Here is a 19676-nt window from a genome sequence, read left to right as displayed (position 1 = left end):
GTTTCATAAAAAGTAAGACATTAAGTTAATGGTGATATTTCATGTTTCATAATATCACATCCTCCAAGAAAGGAGTTTTGATAGAAAATCCTAAAAAGTGTAAAACCCAACAAAAATCAGCCAGTGAATAGATCCCATGGGATATTCAAGAAGCCTATATAGATGCGTTTTGAATCATCTTAAAGGGAAATAAGAAATGTCTTTGTGAGTCGGATCAGAATGCGTGTCCCGTCGCTGAGGAGGCTCCCGGGTGCCCTCCAGGTCCTCACACAGTCGGGTCCTCGACCAGTCTGGCTTCCTTCTCCCCGCATTTCTTGCTCCTCAAGTGCCCTTTCCTCTTCTCATTTCTCAAACACCCCTGCCTGTCACTCAGTATTCAGCAACCGGGTAAGAAAGAGCCTGGAGAGCATGCTAATGCCTTGCGGTGTAATTGCTGCACCCTCCTTAAAAGTATTGTCAAGAGCATTTCATTTTAAGGTTTCACCCAGAATTGCATCAGTATTTTTAATGGGCTATTTTCTATAACCCATATCACCATGAGTACAAGACGTTAAAGTACTAACGACAGCTTGAGAACTTAATTTCAGGAGTGACTGCATTTCTGAAATTTGCATGCTTTGAGCAGGTTTTCCCCCAGATTAGCCCTGAGCCAAGACATCTCCACACAGAAGGTAGCTTCTTACAGTAAATCGTATTTAATATTTGGTTTCACTAGAACCCCAGTGCAATGAGTTTCACAGATTAACGTAATTTAGTTTTAATGAGCTCAAAGGCACTAAAGTGATAGTGTTACTGTCATTTCTTAGATGTCCTTAAGTAGTATAGGTTTTTATCCCAAATAAGTGTTTACAGAACTTGCTGGTGCTTTAACCGATGCTGGAAAGGCTCTGCATTGGTTCACAGCATTTTGAAAAGTCTTTATTATTGCCCCACTCATTACTGAAACAATGGTCTTAAAGGAGTCTCTAATAGCCATTTAAATTTTTTTTAAATGAAACCTCACTGTGCCATTCTTATGAAGAGTCCCTCAATAGAAATGCCCCATTCCAAATGAATATAAAACTCCACAATATAGTCTGTTTTTCAGAGAGAAATTGAGAATATGAAATGTGTGACCTCTCTGCTTTTTTGTATGAAGCATAAATGTTCATTCATTGACAAAACCTTAATTTCTCCAAACCTTAGTTTCCCCATCTGTGTTGTTGTTGCTCAGTTGTGGCCAACTCTTTGCGACCCCATGGACTGCGGCATGCCAGGCCTCCCTGTCTGTCACTAACTCCCGGAGCTTGCTCAAACTCATGTCCATCAAGTCGGTGATGCCATCCAACCATCTCATCCTCTGCCACCCTTTTCTCCTCCTGCCTTCAATCTTTCCCAGCATCAGGGTCTTTTTCAATGAGTCAGTTCTTCACATCAGGTGTCCAAAGTATTGGAGTTTCAGCTTCATCATCAGTCCTTCCAATGAATATTCAGGATTGATTTCCTTTAGGACTGATTTCTTTAGGATGGACTGGCTTGATCTCCTTGCTGTCCAAGGAACTCTCAAGAGTCTCCTCCAAAACCACAGTTTGAAACCATCCCATCTGTGAAGTGGAGATAATCCTGTTTGGCTCACAGGGTTGTTAGAAAACAGTGGAATACTGCATAAAAAGTACTAAACAGGGACTTCCCCGGTGGTCCAGTGGCTAAGACTCCGTGCTCCTACGGCAGTGGGCCTGGGGTTCGATCCCTGGTCAGGGGACTAGATCCCACATGCCACAACTAGAGATCCCTTGTGCCACAACTGAGACCTGCTGTAGCCAAATAAATACTTTTTTAAAGTACTCAACACAGTACCTCACACATGTACCAATTTTGGTTTATAGTGGAAGCTCTTAATGTCATTATCACATGGTCCAGAGTTGGAACCATCTGGCCCTGAAGAGACAAGAGCATCCATTGCACTCATGGCCCCCAGGGGGAACAGGTCTCAGCCAAGGGTCTTCAGAAGCACATCCAGACACTGTCCAGGTTTGAAAGTATTGGTTCTGCTTTCCTGGGCATCAGAGCCCTTGTCTTTGTGACCCAGCCACCTTTTAGGAAAAGAACAACAGTTGAAACCCTGGGGGGTTTCCCCAATAGAGAGAAAGCACAGACGGGGAAAAGCTAAAGCAGAGCCTGGCCCCTAGAGCCCTTGCCTCCCTCTGTTCCCCTGGTTCCTGGTCGTCATCAGAACCCCTGCCTTGGGCTCCCCTCTGGCCATCTGCCTTGTGACACTTACCCCTCTTTTGAAGTCAGAAGGAAACGGGAGGACAGCTCTTTAAGAAGTGGGGACCACACGGTAAATTGGGAACCGTCAGGTATATACAGCTGTGACACCACTCATTTTCTGCAGTATGATCAGAAGCTTGCCCTTTCTAAAAAAAAAAAAATATATATATATATATATATATTTTTTACATATATATATTTGACTGCACGGCTCTAGTTCTGGCATGTGGGTATCTTCTCTGACCAGGGATCGATCCCGGGCTCCCTGCCTTGGGAGGGAGGAATCTTAGGCACTGGCCCACCAAGAGTCCCAAGCCTGCCCATCTTAAAGTTTAGGAAACTGCGTCAAGGACCATGTGAAAGGTGGCCAGGACCAGAAGTGTCTTACCCACCTCGCTAGCAGAGGAAACAAATCCAAAATGGAGTCTCTATAGATTCTTCAGTGGCTGAGCAAAGGATGCTGGTGAAGAACGGGCACTTTATCCACAGCGTAGCTCTGCCTGGGCCCTACTTCAAGGAGAAGAACCCCTGTCTTTGCCCAGGGTGTTTGCAGACCTGCTCAGAGCAATGACTATGCTCCCCTAGAATTATCTTTCTAATCTAATATCTAATGTGGTTCCCACCACAATCCCCTGCAGCTTAAATATCATTGAGTTTCTTACTGAAATACAAGCATCTTAACACGATCGTCAAGGTCTTTCCCAATCTGGCCTTGAGCTCTGACCTCAGATGAGGCCCCCAGGTCCCAGAACCAAAACCTCACAAAAGACTCAGCCTGGAGTTCTCTTTCCATTCATTCTCGAAACCTAGTTCTACAAAAGATAACAAGCATTCACCAATGCTTGTGGAGAAGTTGGTGGGAATGGGGGTTGTTTAGTCACTATGAAAAATAGTGCAGAGGTTTCTCAAAAAGTTAAACATAGAACTACCATGGGATCCAACAATTCTGCTTTCGGGTATGTTCACTAAAGAATTGAAATCAAGACCTTACAGATATCTGCACTCCCATGTTCAGAGCAGCACTATTCACAACAGCCAAGGCCTGGAAGCAACCTAAATGTCCATTGACAGAGGAATGGATAAAGAAAATAAAGTAGACAGTGAAGTATTATTCAGCCTTATAAAAGAAGGAAATCCTGCCATTTGCTACAACATGGATGAACTTGGAGGATGTTATGCCAAGTGAAATAAACTAGATACAGAAGAATAAATACTGCATGATTCTACTCACATAAGGCACCTGAAATAGCCAGTCACAGAAGCCAAGAGTGGAGTCATGGTTTCCAGGGGCTGGGGTGGGGGGTTGGATCAGGAGATGTTGGTCAAAGGTGCATACTTTCACTTATGCAAGAAGGAGAGTGCCTGTAAGTTTAACAAGACTGTACTGTATACATAAACATTTGTTAAGAGGGTAGATTTTATGTTAAGTGTCCTTATCACCAAAAACAAAAACCAAAAAAACCCTAGTTGCAGTGTTACTCCTCCTGAAGTGCTTTCCAGAACCCCATGCAGGCCTGCCTCCCTCGTTTACCATGTGTGTGCTCAGTCGCTCAGACGTGTCCAACTCTTTGTAACCCCATGGACTGCAGCCCACCAGGCTCCTCTGTCCATCAGATTTCCCAGGCAAGATACTGGAGTGGGTGCCGTATCCTCCTCCAGGGGATAGACTTGAATCATTTCACCAAGCACAAGGTTTGCTCAGAACATTGTAGAGGTTGAAGCCTGGGGCTCTGCCTGGCAGGGGGTAGATCTTAAGCCTCATTATCTCACACAGTACACAGGGACAGCAATGCTCCCTCCTCCAAGGGTATTTCTAGGAATTAAATGTCCGATTTGCATGGGACGTTGAGCACATTTTAAGGGTTCAACAAATACTGACTCTTGTTACTGGACAGCTTGTGTTCACAAGTCGAGTTAGTGGGTTGAATGCTTCTTCCCCAGCGAGGCTGTGGGCTACCCAGGGTGCGTGCGTGCATGCTAAGTTGCTCAGTCGTGTCCAACTCTGTGCGACCCCATGGACTGTAGCCCACCAGGCTCCTCTGTCCACGGGATTCCCCAGGCAAAAATACTGGAGAGGGTTGCCATGCCCTCCTCCACCTCCCAGGTGGCGCTAGTCATAAAGAACCCACCTGCCAATACAAGAGATGTAAGAGACGTGGGTTCGATCCCTGGGTAGGGAAGATCCCCCGGAGGAGGGCTGCTCAGGGTGAATCCTTGGATTTGTCTACCTTCCTGCTTCTGCTCCACACGGCCAGTACCTGTGATGAAGTGAGTGGAATGGAACTGACTTGAAGTCCCACAAGATGGCAGGAGCCACCAGTCCCAGAATCTTCCTTGTGGAGCGCTACTCCAAAGCTGGACAGGCCAAAGTGACCCTCCTTTAATTGGCAGGAAGCAGCTGATGGAGCTGAGGTCGTTCCCAGCTTCCTGCCACCACTGGCTATTTATTCTGGTGCCACCACCATGGATGAAGCCAGAGAAATAGCAGGGAGCTGAGCTCCTCCTCCCTACCCTGGGATCAGAGTCCTTGCAGGTCTCCTTGATGTGAGGATGCTCCAGGAGAAGGCAGATCACTGAAGGGAAGATGTGAGTGTTCATCACTCACTCAGTTGTGTCCAACTCTTTGCGACCCCATGGACTGTAGCCCGCCAGGCTCCTCTGTCCATAGCATTCTCCAGGCAGAAATACTGGAATGGGTTGCCATTCCCTTCTGCAGGGGATCCTCCCAAGCCAGGAATCAAACCCAGGTCCCCTGCATCGCAGGCAGATTCTTTACCATCTGAGCCAATGTGGAGGGAGGGGGCGGAAACCAAATACTGGAAATGTCTGCCTGGAAGGCAAGTTGGTGAACGTAGAACAAGGGATTCTGACAATAGATGAGGAGATGAAGAATGGATTGCCGCGTAGCCTGCAAGCCTTGAGGAAAAGGCAAGGGAGGAAGAAGGCAGGTGTCGGTGGGACCAGAGCCTCTTCCTGGTCATCAGAGGAACCCTCAGGACACATCCTGATGGCAGGATTTTTGTACACAGTGGCGGCTGCACTCTGCCTCTCCATCTTAAATGGAATGTGCTTTAGCTCAGAGTCACAGACTGAAATTTGCAGCAGAAGAAAAATATGGAGAATCATTAATTAAAATTTCTTTATGTACTTGTCTAAGTGAGACCCTATGAGCATCCCCAGAATTACTGTCTTCATCATCATCGCCCCTGTTGTCATCTCTTGTACTAATCGAAATTTACATGGGACTAGTGCAGGTCAGTCAATACACTGATTTTTTAATGTGATGAATAATCAATACATTCATTTCTTGTGCCCTCAAGGTCTGAAAGCTCCCTTCACCACTGATTTATTCTTTAATTAATGGAGGAGTAAATTTTTTTACAAGACTATTTCACCTGTATGCATTCCCCCATTAGAAACATCACCGGCTCTGAACCCAGCTTTTTAAAGAAGTATCTAACTCCTGTTTTCCAAAGTCTTTATTTTCCACAGTTCAAGTGGAAGGGTGAATAGCTCATACCACATCCTTGTATTTAAAAGGTCAGCATCATCTTAGCATAGTCTCCCACCTGAATACAAGCTCTGTGCTCTTCTCTGGAGAGCTGGTTGCCCACCCCCTGGATTTGCAGCCCTGCATTATCATTGCCCATAGTTTAGCTGTGGGCCTCAGACCTTAACCATATCAGGATCACCTGGAGGGCGTGCTGACATACAAAGGGCCGGGCCCCACCCCCTGCAGCTCTAACACCTTCCCAGGTGATGCTAATGGTGCTGGTCCAGGAACCACACTAATAAGAACCATGGAGTAGGAGGGTCTAGGACTCCTTCAACCCTCATTCTGCTTGGTAGGTTCTAGAATCCAGGGCCATGGTCAAGAAGACACTTGCTTTTGCTTAACTGGTATGATGTGTGTGTGTGTGTGTGTGTGAGTGCTTAGTCGCTCAGTCATGTCCGACTCTTTGCGACCCCAAGGACTGTAGCTGGCCAGGCTCCTCTGTCCATGGAATTCTCCAGGCAAGAATACTGGAGTGGGTTGCTATTCCCTTCTCCAGGGGGATCTCTCTGACCCAGGTATCAAACCTGCGTCTCCTGCATTGCAGGCAGATTCTTTACCATCTGAGCCACCAGGGAAGCCCGTGTGATTTATTTTTATTTATTTGTTTATTTGGCTACACCAGGTTTTAGTTGTGGCATGTGGAATCTAGTTCCCTGACTAGGGGTTGAACCGGAGCCCCCTGCATTGAGTGCAGAGTCTTAGCCACTGGACCACCAGGGAAGTCCCAGTGTGTGTTTATATTAATTCAAACAGTAATTTGGAAATGTCCCCACCCAGACTCACCCCTGATTTGAATGTTAGTGTAGGAGAAGAGGCTGAACTTACAGGTTTAGGGGAGGTGATGATTCTTAAATGCATTTGTATGTTTGTAATTGAATTAGGAAACTTTCCTGACTCCCAAAACACCCTTCCCACACTAGCTGGGATTCTGGAAGCCTCAGAATTCCCAGAGGACTGGATTCTAAAGAAAGAAAATGCCTGATTATAGGCTGTGCGTGTGTGTGTTAGTCGCTCAGTCGTGTCGGTCCTGCAACCCCAGGGACTGTAGCTCGCCAAGCTCTGTCCATGGGATTCTCCAGGCAGGAACACTAGAGTGGGTTACTATTCCCTTCTCCAGGATTATAGGCTGTAGGAATCATTTTTTTCTTTTTTTTTTTTTAAGAATTCTAAAGAATAAAATAAGAGGCACAAAAGGAAACCTTAATCTACCAGGAGGTCTGGGAAGTTATATGAGAGTCACTGAAGCATCAGAAAAGAGGTGAAAAGTCAGTCAGAGCCAAGTGAGTGTTGTTAGTTTCAGCAACATCTCAAGTAGCTGGAAGGTAATTAGGAATGTATGTTATTTTAGCAAATATAGTCTTACTCTTCTTACCACGTTCTCCAATGACAGAGAAGGTCCTTTTAAAGTGAAGTCTTCAGCCCTAAAGCCTTATCCAGTCATTAATGTTTCATCTGAAAGAACATAGTATCTTAAACTGAAAGCCAAGAGCAAGATTTGGACACAAATGTTCAAAGACGAGAGTATACTACAGCTCTGATCTAGTGAGTGTGCATGATCTTTACTTTCTCTTTCTTTCTCTTTTAGAAACAGGGAAGATCGACCAAGAGATCCACACGTACAACACCCCGGGATTCACCGGCTGCCTCTCCAGAGTCCAGTTCAACCAAATCGCCCCTCTCAAGGCGGCCTTGAGGCAGACCAACGCCTCAGCTCACGTGCACATCCAGGGCGAGCTGGTGGAATCCAACTGCGGGGCCTCCCCGCTCACCCTGTCTCCCATGTCGTCCGCCACCGACCCCTGGCACTTGGACCACCTGGATTCGGGTAAAGTCCAAAGCCCTGTCTTGGGTAGAATGCTTTATTTCTTAAGCCTCAGTTTTCTCTTCTGTAAAATGGGGATTAATAACAGAACATTGCTGGTGACATAGTTGGGGGATTAAGGAAGTGAAGGAAGGTATGAACAGAGTGCTTAGCACTTCCAAGGCTCAAAACGTACCACCGTATTCTTGCTCCAGGCCAGAAGTAAATAAGTTGAAGGGAAGGAATATTGTATTATTGACTCTTCTGCATTTAAGTGAAATAATGAGATGCCCAAATGGATGTCTTCAACATGACTGTCAGATGATCTGATCAAATCAGTTCCTTGCTTCTGCCTTTGTGATTCGGCTGCCATGCAGCCCCGCCATCCATGTTCTAATATTAAAAGATTACCTGAAACTGTCAGATTCCTCTCCCAACAGTGTATTTATACACACAACCCTGTAGCCTTCCAGGCTTTAGGGGTGCACGTAGGCTGAGAAAGCTCAGTGGATTTTTACCACTTCTGCAGGTAATAATACTGGTCATTTGAAAGCATAGCACTAAAATGAAGGGATGCAGTGGTCAGCTGCAAAATTAATTGGATGCGAATTCAGTGACCACATGACCCTGAGTGATGAGGAGCCCGTGGGTCCCCCTCCTTGCCCTACCCAGATGGTCGGGCTGCTTGAGTAAGTGCTCCAAGTCTCTGCTTTTTCACTCTAAGGTATGAAGTGGGCGAGATCTCTGAGACACCTCCAGACCTACTGATGAGTCTCCAAAATGATGACTGACTTTGCTGATGCCCAAGACAGGAAGGGGTGAGGCAGGGCGGGAGGCCTGGGGTCTGATACCATCACTGCCTCTGCCCAGCGGGTTTCTTAACCTTGTTCCTCAGTCTCCCCACGTCTGAAATGAAGACCTAACTTAGAGAATTCCTTGCAAGATGATGGATTTAAAACACTTGGCAGAGCAAGCCATTGACACGGAGCAAACCAGACAGAAGTTTAGCTGCAATAACACTAACAGAGTGGTTGCTATTATTATATTAGATACAACTTGCTATGATGTGTGAACATCCAGTCAAGGCTCTCTAGTCCTCCCCGACCCTAACTCCTGATTTGTAACAGTGCATCATGGAAACATTGTTGTGTTTGATTCCTTATACATATTCCACCCCCAGCCACGGTTATTTATCAGCTTCCAGGAATCTCTTGTCATCATGAATTCTTGCCAGGATTTGCCTGCTAAGCGTTGTGAAGCTTCGAAAAGAAGCCAGAATTGCCCCATTGTCAGAATAGACAGACTAAACAGTCCTCTTTGTTCCTCACACGTGGGTTCCAATACCATGGAGAGGGTGCTGTGTGCCGGGAGTACTTAAAAAGAATTCCCTTCTACGAGTATTGTTAGGATGACACTGCGGCTGGCTTTTCCTCGTGGGCTGGCTTGAACAAAGGGAAGCAGTCCTGGTGCTGAAAGAAGAAAAGTAGTGAAGATATGAGATGGGACAAGGCCTTGTCAGGGCTGCAGAGGAGAGACTTCTCAGATTCTTCCAAATGCCCGGGTTGGTGGAGACAAGGCCTACGCTTTGAAATAGGCAGGTTCCTAATGCTGTTACAGCTTCTCACTGCTTGAGACCATCAGCATGTGTGTGTGTTCTTGGTCGGCTGCCAAGAAATCAGTTTCTATAAGCCTCTAGACGCTCCTTTGGTCCAACAGGAGTTCGTATTCATTCTTGCCTTAATTAGCAAATTATTTGCTTGATGGTCTGTGAGATCAGTTGTAAAGGCCAAAGTTTGAGTTGTTTGTTTTTCGTGTTTATTTATTTGGCGGCACACGGGATCTTTAGTTGTCGTGTGTGGGAACTAGTTCCCTGACCAGGGATCGAACCAGGGCCCCCTGCATTGGGAATGCAGTCTTAGCCACTGGGCCACCAGGGAAGTCCCAAGTTCATTTATTTTTTAAAAAATCGTGCTTTATATATGACACTTTCATTCTTCTGATTGATGTAGTAATGTGTATAGGGAACATTTCAATGTTCAAATTAGAACTCTATTACCCAGGTATTACAGTGGCCTGACCTATGTAACACAAGGTCCATTTGCAGAAATTTTCTGTTTGTACTTGGGCAGAAAGTTCTTACCTGGTGTTTACCATTTGCTGTATCAGTCTCATCATCATAGTTTATTCCATAATTGGAATTCCAGGTTAATTTCTATAATGGGTAAATGCTTATAAAGAAATGTGTGTCTCCGTCTCATAAACTTTATTAAGAGAACAGAAAACCACTTATGAGATATGACAGAGGCTTGTTTAGATGAATTTTTTTTTTTTCTTTTAGGTGAGTGGGCAAAAGAGAGAATGGGGGTTGGGGGCTGGACGAGGGTGCAGAGAAAGAAATAGATATAAGGGAAGATTATTTAATATCAGACTCCAGAGCCTTAGTGTCTAGGAGGACAAACTTTTCCTCTACACATGTCTTCATAGAGAAACAGAAGGTGGGGGAGACCTCTGGGAAGAACAAATGGGCTTCTAAAGGAAAGACAGGAGATAAGAAAGTTTGTGATGTTTGTTCATGCCGGCATGAATGGTCTTTGTCCTTTTCAAGGCCATAAAACACCCCCTGGAAAGGGTGATTTCGGGTAGCGTTGCTCTTGGCCTCTTTCCTGGGACTTAAAAGCTCCCAGAAAAGGAGATTTATGGTCTCATTCTATTTGTAGTTGGATATGGGAAGTTCCCAAAAGATTTCTTACTGCATCTGTCAAATCCCAAATATCCTTGGCTTAAAATAATCTTCATACCAACTCTGGGGTTCTTGGTTAGGTCCTCACATCAGCAATTGCAGCCTAGTTCTTGTGAGCCTAAATTCATCACTCTGAATTCTGATTCCGGGGTTTTGCTTTTCTGGATAATCTTTTTTATATGACTCAGAAGACTCACTATCAGATATTCAGAAACAAACAACAGTGTATACACAAAGATGCCGTTTCTAGCTGTAAATCATGTTACTTGAGGCTGTACAGGTACAGGATGGGAAGAGCTCCTTAGTCCTGGTTTGATTAGAGGACATTTGGAAGGAGATCTGTGTGATCTGGTGCCTTGAAAAGTGTGGTCCTCACCAGCGGTGTGAGTATCACCTGGAAGCCTGTTAGAAATGCAGAGCCCAGGCCCTTCCCCAGACCCACTGAATCGGCACCTACGTTTTAGCCAGATTCCCCCATGACTCATGTGCACAACAGAGTCAAAAGCGCTCACCTCTGTCTCAAATGCATTTTCACATCACCTGGGGAGCTCTTAAAACCCCTGATTTCCAGGCCACACCCCTGACCAATTAAATCAGATACTTTAGGGGTAAGATACAGATGGCCAGAGATGTAAAACCTCCCCCAGGTGATTCTAATGTGTAGCAAGATGGAGAATCACTCCATCACTAAATAAGAGAGCTTAATAATCGCCCCGCCTTGGCAAACCCTTCAAAGTGAGGTTACCAAAAGGAAAGAACAGTGAATACCCAGAAACAAGTTTATGAAAAACAGTGAAGCCCTTCAGTGGTGAAATCCCAAATAAAAAGGCTATGGCAGTGAGCTTGCCAAAGATTGGGCTTCTCTAACCATTTCACAAGAAAGCTCATGGGGACTGAGTTTTTATCAGTACTTGAGGAAAACTAGTCTGCCTACTGGTAACTGGAAAAACACACTTGGAACAAACAAACAAGAAATCCACAGTGTGGGGTCAGAGTCAAGGCCTCCCATGAAAATGCATCTTTATAGAAGGATCTTCAATTGGAGGAAGATGCCAAATTATTATTCAGTTTTTTTAAATCAGTTGCAAGCTTAATTTGGAAGGATATCAGGGGGAGAAATGCTGCTTTAAAATGAAGTACGCACATTTATTTTAAAATAAAGCATGCCCCTTGCTGCAAGATAGGGTGTCTGTGTCTTTAGTATTAAAGAGAACTTCATGATCAACGGGGGCTTCCCTGGTGGCTCAGATGGTAAAGAATCTGCCTGCAATGCAGGAGACCTGAGTTCGATCCCTGGGTTGGGAAGATTCCCTGGAAAAAAGGAATGGTAACCCACTCCAGTATTCTTGCCTGGAGAACTCCATGGACAAAACCTGGTGAGCTAGAGTCCATGAGGCCACAAAGAGCTGGACGGGACTGAGCAACTAACACAACCCCGTGAACAACCAAGGGCTCTCCACTTCATGCCACACTGGAGTATTTGCTTTGCAGAAACCTGGAAACTAGAATTCCAGACATCCATCCTTTGGTCTCACGTTCTTTCTGCTCCCTTGTATTTCTTTCTTATGTCTTAGATGATATCAAATGATAAAGGCAAAGAATGGATTCCAAGGTATGCTGGCTTCACATAATAAGATTCTTGTTCTCTCTGGAACACTACTGACTGAGCTACTCATTGCCTCTCTCGCGCCTGGTAGGCTCTGTCACTGTTTTTTAAAGGAGGAATATGCACGGTTGGTCAGGCTGTGCACTGCACAACTGCAAAGGATGCCATTTGCATCGTAGCCTGTGGCTCCTGGAGCAGTGCTACATGTTGGCCTTCGTAGGGGCTCACCAGATCATTTTGGGAAGAAAGTGGGTATATCATCACGTGGCATAATATACAGTTATTTCCTTTTCATCTCTTTTTCAGTCCTTCTAATTTTGTTAAAGAGAGAGTCTCTATTTGGTTCTGGCATGCCTTTAACAGCTCTCTCGCCCACGCTATTCACCCTTTAATAAAGAACAGGCTTCTGTTTAGAGCCTTGACAGGCTGTAGAAGTACTCAGTAGGGTTATAAAGCTTTATCACTGCATTTGTTTAAATAAGAAATCAGGTCAATTTAATGAGAATAAGTAAATAATAATTAGGTTTCACATGTATATGACAAAAAACATGATTCCCATGTGCATGGAGTTTGGCAAGCACTGGGTGGAATGTCAGGATAATCATAAACACAAGGCCTGGAGCTGTGAGAGTGCTTTTTTTTTAACAAGGGGGAAATGGTAAAATTATGTTGATTTCTTAAACCAATTCCATTATATTAGAAACGACCAGTCAGTTCTTTTTCTGCCTAATTTTTTCCGCCTTTGGATAATAGGTACGGCCTGTTTCTAAACCACAGCATTCTGGTCCTTTCAGTTACAAGGCAGAAAACTCAACCCCTGACCCTGAGTTCTGGTTCACTTACAGGTTGCAGAACCCCAGACAGTAGCTGTGATTCACCTCTCAGAACCCTGGGCTCTGTTTTTTCCTCTTTGTCAGATTCTTGCCTGGAGAACCCAGGAACAGAAGAGCCTGGTGGGCTGCCATCTGTGGGGTCACACGGAGTCGGACACGACTGAAATGACTTAGCAGCAGCAGCAGCAGATTCAGGGAAGCTTATTTCCTTGGAATGGCAAGAATTTGCCAGCAGTAAGATGACTACAGATGGCAATGCATGTCTGTAAAATATAAAAACAAAACAAACAGAAAAAATAATCTGATGCCACAAATTTCTACACTAAGGAACAACTCCAAACTGTGTACCAGCTGTCTTATGAGGCACTGGTAGTAAGTCTTAGGGTGGTTGTTTTTTTTTTTTAAATCACATTCATGATATTGAATCAGAATACATAGACCAAAGGCCACATCGTAGGTTATTATTTAAATAGTATTAAGACTGGCAAGGCACTTTAAGGTGTCGTTTCATTTCCCTAGGAATCTTCTCATACGTTGCTGTTGTTCAGTCGCTAAGTCGTGTCCAACTCTGCAACCCCATGGACTGCAGCATGCCAGGCTCCTCTGTCCTCCACTGTCTCCTGGAGTTTGCTCAGATTCATGTCCATTGTGTCGATGATGCCTTCCAACCATTTCATCCTCTGCCACCCGCTTCTTCTGCCCTCAGTCTTTCCCCGCATCATAATTACAAGCTGGTAGTGGTTTTCTTTACCACTTGCAAGCACTTAAAATAATCTTTCCAGCTCTTATGTTTATATCTTAATTATTTCTAAGCAGATCCCTTTTTTCCTCCTGATGCTAAGATCACATGATTAATTTGTTTAATCTCTGATACCTAATTTCTTGTTATCTTTTGTGTCTTTTGTTCTCTTCAGTGACCGACACAGACATTTATTCAAGTCCAAAAAACAATTATCATCTCTTCTGATGTGTGCTTTTCCTGCAAATGATCCACATTCTGCTTTTCCGTAGAGCACCAAGCACATTTATATAGCTCGTCAAATAAAATATTAGTTACAGATTTTTTTGATCTAATGGTTATTTAAGTTCCCATCTTTTATTTCCATATGAATAGCTTTATACATGTTAGTTTGCCGAGTCAAGGGATGTATTTTTAATTTTGATTGTATTACAAATCACCCTCCAGTGACAGAATACCTCCAATCCAATAAGATATGAATGTCTTTTTCCCTACACCCTCATCAACACAGCACATCATAATCTTCTAAATCTTGCTACACTGTATTGGAAAAGTGGTTTTGTTGTCTTAATTTGGGTTTCATTAATCATGAGTGAGATTAAATATCTTTGTTCATAAGTCACTTGTGTGTATTTTTCCCTGAACTGCCTGTTGATATTCCTTGACCAAAGAATTATTTGTATATTCATATTGTTTCCCGTTGGTCTGTTGGTCATTTATTGACTCATAAGGATTTTTATATATTAGGTAAATTGACATTTTACTACATGTTCCAATGGTTTCCCAGTTTGATATCTACTTTTTAAATTTATGAGTTTTTCCCTCCATGTAAAAAAAAAAACCTCTAAATTTTATCTGATGAAAGATGAAGTGTTTCCTGGCTTTAGGGTTTTATATAATGCCTTCTCCATTTAGAAATGTTTTAAAAATTATTCCTTTTTTTTTCTAATAATTCTAGATTTCATCCTTTAACTATACATACTTACTGCATTTGAAATTTATTTGGGTGGTAAGAATACGCTAGGAACCCAGCTTCATTTTTCTCTGCTCATCCCCTGGCCAGTCAGTAGTTCCAGCACTATTGGTTGGGGCATCATCAACCAATTTTCCCCCATCTTTATTATATTCAAATTTTCCCTTTATATTTAAATCTGCTTCTGGCCTCTCTGATCTGTTGCACTAATCTGACTCTTCTTGAGATAGTAGCAAGCTGTGGTCATGATTGAGCTTTTATAATAACATTTAATTTCTCATAGAGCTAATTTCCCTTTGACTGTCCTTTTTTCAGAATGTTCCTGTCCTTGAACATTGCTTTTCCCAAGTGATTTTAGTGTTCCAATCATTTTACTGGCATTACCTAGAGATTTTATGGGGACTGAATTTTATGTGTAAGTTAATTGCAGAGTAATGGACACCTACACAAATAATGTTTTCCTGTTCAGCAACGGAATGTCTTTCCACTTAACATGTGTCTTCCTTTTACATTATACAAAATTCCTATGAAGACAGCCTGATAAGTTAATTTCTAACTAGTTCCTCTGTTTTGGCAAAGTGCAAACTCCAAAAGTTATTTGAAAAAAAAAGACAGCTAATTTAGCACCTGATTATATCAGCAAACTCCTTCACTGCAAACCTAATGAGCGTTTAATTGAATATAATTGGGAAAAGGTGTGTGCCCCCCAGGACCAAAAACCTGAGCGGGCTGTCTTAGTTTTCTGCCCAAGTATAGACACATCTTATATGCACATACCTTTAGGATTTTTATATGTAGATGATAACCTTGAGGATTCCTGTTTTGATAAGTGTCTCACTGGGGCTAGGTGTTAAATAGTATCTGATGCCACCGGAGAAGGCAATGGCACCCCACTCCAGTACTGTTGCCCGGAAAATCCCATGGATGGAGGAGCCTGGTAGGCTGCAGTCCATGGGGTCGCTAAGAGTCGGACACGACTGAGCGACTTCACTTTCACTTTCCACTTTCATGCATTGGAGAAGGAAATGGCAACCCACTCCAGTGTTCTTGCCTGGAGAATCCCAGGGACGAGGGAGCCTGGTGGGCTGCAGTCCATGGGGTCACACAGAGTCGGACACGACTGAAGCGACTTAGCAGCAGCAGCAGCAGCAATGCCACCTCGACATCTTTTAGAGATAACCATGCACTTTTTCTTCTGTTGATAGATTTCGAAACAGTGAGCCATGCTTTTATTCCTAGCGTTAACCCCCTTTAGTCATAGTGAAGCATTCTCTCAAGGTATAACTAAAGTCATTTTACTAAAACATTTTTCTTTTTTATTTTTAAGCTATTATTTTGGATGCTCTGGGTCTTTGTTGCTTTGCACAGGTTTTCTCTAGTTGTGGCAAGCAAGGGCCACTTTTCATTGTGGTGCATGGGCTTCTCATTACAGTGGCTTCTATTGCAGTTATGGAGCACGGTCTCTAGGGCTTCCAGGCTTCAGTAGTTGCGGCTCATGGGCCCTAGAGCACAAGGGCTCCAGTAGTTGTGGCTCAGGGCCTCAGTTGCTCTGCAGACCAGGGATAGAACCCATGTCCCCTGCACTGGGAACATGGAGTCTTCGCCACTGGACCACCAAGGAAGTCTAGCTTTGTTTTTTCACAAAAGTAATTCTTGGATAAGATGGGATTGTAGCATCCTTTTACTTTGGGGGAGTGCAAGTTGGGATTTTATAAAAAGAAAGTCTAAGGGGCCACCCAGCAAGGAATATGGGAGGCCCCCAGGAGAGCAGTCCCAGTCAGATCAGGAAGGGGCCTGGGACCTCTGTCCCCCAACCTCAAAGGTCAAATTCTAGCAACATCAAAAGTGAGCTTGGAAGCACATTTCCCCCCAGGGCTTCCAGATGGGAACTCAGGCCTGCCCACACCTTGACTTCAGACTCTGGGATACGCAGTCCCTGCCATGGCAGGACTTTCTCCATCACTCTCTAACCAGTGGAGTAACTCCAAGAAGCCCCGCTCCAAACTTGAACGTGCTTAGACTCACCTGGGGAGATGCATGAATGCAGACTCAGCAGGTCAGAGGTGGGACCTGAGATGCTGCTGCTCTCACAACCTCCCAGGTGGTGCTGATGCTGCTGGGCCATGGACCACACTCTACGTGTTGCAAAGATAGAAATAGCCCTGGAGCCCTTCCCATCTGTACTTTGTAATTTGAGTAAACGTCAGCTGTAAAACCACTGGAGCTGACTGTTCTCTCGTGTGTGTGTGTGAGCGGAGCTCCTTAGCAACTCTCTCAACTTCTTTTATGATCATTGGTCTAATTAGAGTCTCTTTCTCCTCTATTATAATTTCTGCTCTTTACATTTTTCTAGAAATTCATGCATGTAATCTAAGTTTTCCAATTCACTTCTGCAGCGTTGAACAAAATACATTTTCATAATAATTTCCATTCTCTCCTTAGAAAATTTCTATACATGTGTTTTTATATTGTAGGTGTAGACGTTTCCCTTTTTTCTCAGATTATCTGACAGATTTTTTTTTCCCCCACACGACCAACTATGGATTTGTTTATTAGTTCTATCATTTTCTGTTTTCTTTTGCCTCTTGCTTTTATCTTGACTTCTTTACATTTGTATTTGCTGCTCTTGACATCATTTGGATATTTCTTTATTGTCATTTTTGGCTTGTGTGTAACATCCTCCTTCAGAGGAAATGAACCGAAGTTAGCAAATCTAAGCTCTACGACTCTGGCCTCCCAGACTGCACATGCCGGATGCAGTGTCTCGGCATGAATATTGTTGACTAGACTCTCATCTAAGGGACCTGGGCAGTCTTTAGAGGTCTCCTTAACTGCAAAGCCTTCAGACATCACTGCAAGAGCAGGTCGGCAGGTGTGTGTTCCGATTACAGTGGGGCAGGTGAGGAGCTGATGTAGGGAAAATTCACCAGAGTGGCTGAAGTGAAGGGCGGTGGGTTGACCCCCTCTCAGCCCCCGACACCCTCTGCTCGCTGTCCCACGTGCCCAACCGTGTCTGGGGCTGCCTTCACTCAGGTTCTCCTCGTTCCTAACTAGGACTGCCCAACACCACCATGGAAAAATCCAGAGGGGTACCAGCCCCCACCTCTGGGACAACTTCCCAGGTCCTTGATTCCTCCTTCCTGTGGGCTTCTCTTTAATCCCAGTGTTGTCCTCTTTCCCTTCTTCCCACACAACAGATTTTGAAGCCCAAGGATGTTGGGGTTCTGTCCAGTACTCTGTCCAAGCCGTCACCCCCACCCCACTTGGCACCATCCTTAGAGGCGCGTCCCTGTTCCCTGCCTTCCAGGACTGTCCGCTGTCACCTCCGTCACGTGGGGCTAGGGAGGGCCGGGGTCATAGGTGATGCGTGTTGCTATAGCAACTCCTCTGTGGATGGCAGAACCCCTCCAGCAAGTCGCAGGGTTCCCTTCTGTCTTGCTCTTATGCCGCTGCAGTGTTGCGAGAAGCCCGTGAAAGGGAAGTCTGTCTGGGCCCAGGGTTGTCCCCGGGTGTCTGTTTCTGCCGTTACCTCTCTCGAGGCCCGGTGCAAACTCTTCCTACTACACTGCATTGCTGAACATCCTTGTATATCCCTTGGGGCCATTCGAGGGAGCTCAGCCTTCCAGATTAATCCGGTAGCACTTCCTTTTCTGACTTGTCAACCAGAAAGACTTCCATCAGGATCCCTGGGTGTGACTCCTCCCCCGGGATATTGCCTGCCAGGCCCCACCTATTAATAGAAGTGCTGACTCCACCTTTGCTGGCAGTTCAGGGCCTGTGTCCTGCCTCTGGTTTCTGAAGTTGCAGAAACATTGTGCCAGATGAGGTTTTTGACCCAATGTCAGTTGTTTCACCGTTGGAGAAGATCTGCGGTTGATTCCCCACGTTCTGCACAAGTCTGTATTCAAGAGTGTCTAAAAACCAGGCAGATCCTTGATTATGCTGTTGAGTTTCTTTCTGCCTGGGAACAGTCCCAAAAGGCTTTTTTTTAAAAAGGTAAAATCAGTTCTATGCTAAAACATAAATGTACATAAAAATTCATATGATCGTGGGGTGCAATTATTTTAAACATAGAGAATGAGATTAATTGTGAAATTTCCCTGTGAGAAATGGCTGAAAGTGATTTTCAAAAGTTTAGTTGAGAATTTTAACTTTTAGGAAAAAGGAAAGGATAAAGCCAGAAATGATACATTTGTACATAACTTGGCTGAAATGCTTTCAGTTCATGATTCTGTTTCATCCTGATAGTAGATCTGTGTGGTCTGAGTGGACATTACTGACCACATTTTAAAGATTAACAATAAAGTGTGACTCAGAAAGTGCATTCATCCCTCAGTAAACACCTAATGAGTGACTGCAGCGGTGGCTGCACTTTAGCATCCTCTGGGGAGCTTTTTGGACCCCCCCCCCACACCTGCCTCCCATCCCCAAAGAGTCTGAATATGCTGTCAGGACCATGAACCCCAGATCCCACTGTTTACAGCACTTTGCTTAAAAGTATACAGAGAAGTTGGTGGCTCAGATGGTAAAGAATCTGCCCACAGTGTGGGAGACTCAGGTTCGATTCCTGGGTCAGGAAGATCCCCTGAAGAAGGGAATGGCACCCCACTCCAGTATTCTTGCCTGGAGAATTCCATGGAAAGGGGAGCCTGGTGGGCTACAGTCCATGGGGTCATAAAGAGTTGGACATGACTGAGCGACTAATACTTTCACTTTCATGCTGAGAACAGCATCATCAGGTGTGCAATTCAGGCGTGTTTACCTCCGATTCAGTTCTTTTTTCACTTTTCCTTTCTCTCAGTGAAACGCCTGAGTTAAACATAAAAGAATCCCAGTTCTTCCCTCTGAACTGTTCTCCGATCTTCTGTCGTCCCTTCTGCATAATGCCGAAGTCTCCAATAACCAGCAGCTTGCACCGCCTGTAGGTGAAAGCACTGCTACTGGATACACCGTCCTTTTCCTTTCCACTCTCTCATTTTTGATACGCAGTCAATCACCCTCCAGACTGCTGGAGCCAGTTAAGTATTATTTCACACTCTGTGGCCATGAATGAGAAAAAGGGCTCTGACAGCACACGTGGCTTGTGCAGGAGTTTCTCAGGTTATCTTGATAACATGTGAGCCAGCCCCAAGGAGGAGCCTCTTTGTGGGGAGCATCGGGAAGCTCTCATGAACAAGG

At 44.6% G+C, this 19676-nt stretch overlaps 1 protein-coding gene across 6 annotated transcripts in view; it reads left to right on the top strand.

Moving 5' to 3' along the window:
• The window catches only part of CNTNAP2 (contactin associated protein 2), a 2322173-nt gene that overhangs the window by 2277575 nt on the left and 24922 nt on the right, over positions 1-19676 (top strand). For all 6 annotated transcript variants that reach the window (XM_086398240.1, XM_086398242.1, XM_086398243.1 and 3 more), the window contains one exon: positions 7392-7631. In XM_086398240.1, coding sequence (XP_086254366.1) covers positions 7392-7631 — 240 coding nt within the window. The remainder of the gene's footprint in view (positions 1-7391; positions 7632-19676) is intronic.

Source organism: Bos grunniens, chromosome 4 (assembly GCF_055505025.1).
Source record: "Bos grunniens cultivar Pamir isolate PY7600 chromosome 4, Bosgru_T2T1.0, whole genome shotgun sequence".
In the NCBI taxonomy this organism is placed as follows: Eukaryota; Metazoa; Chordata; class Mammalia; order Artiodactyla; family Bovidae; genus Bos; species Bos grunniens.
Note: the sequence above shows the minus strand (reverse complement) of the source record. Positions and strands in the feature narration are given on the sequence as shown.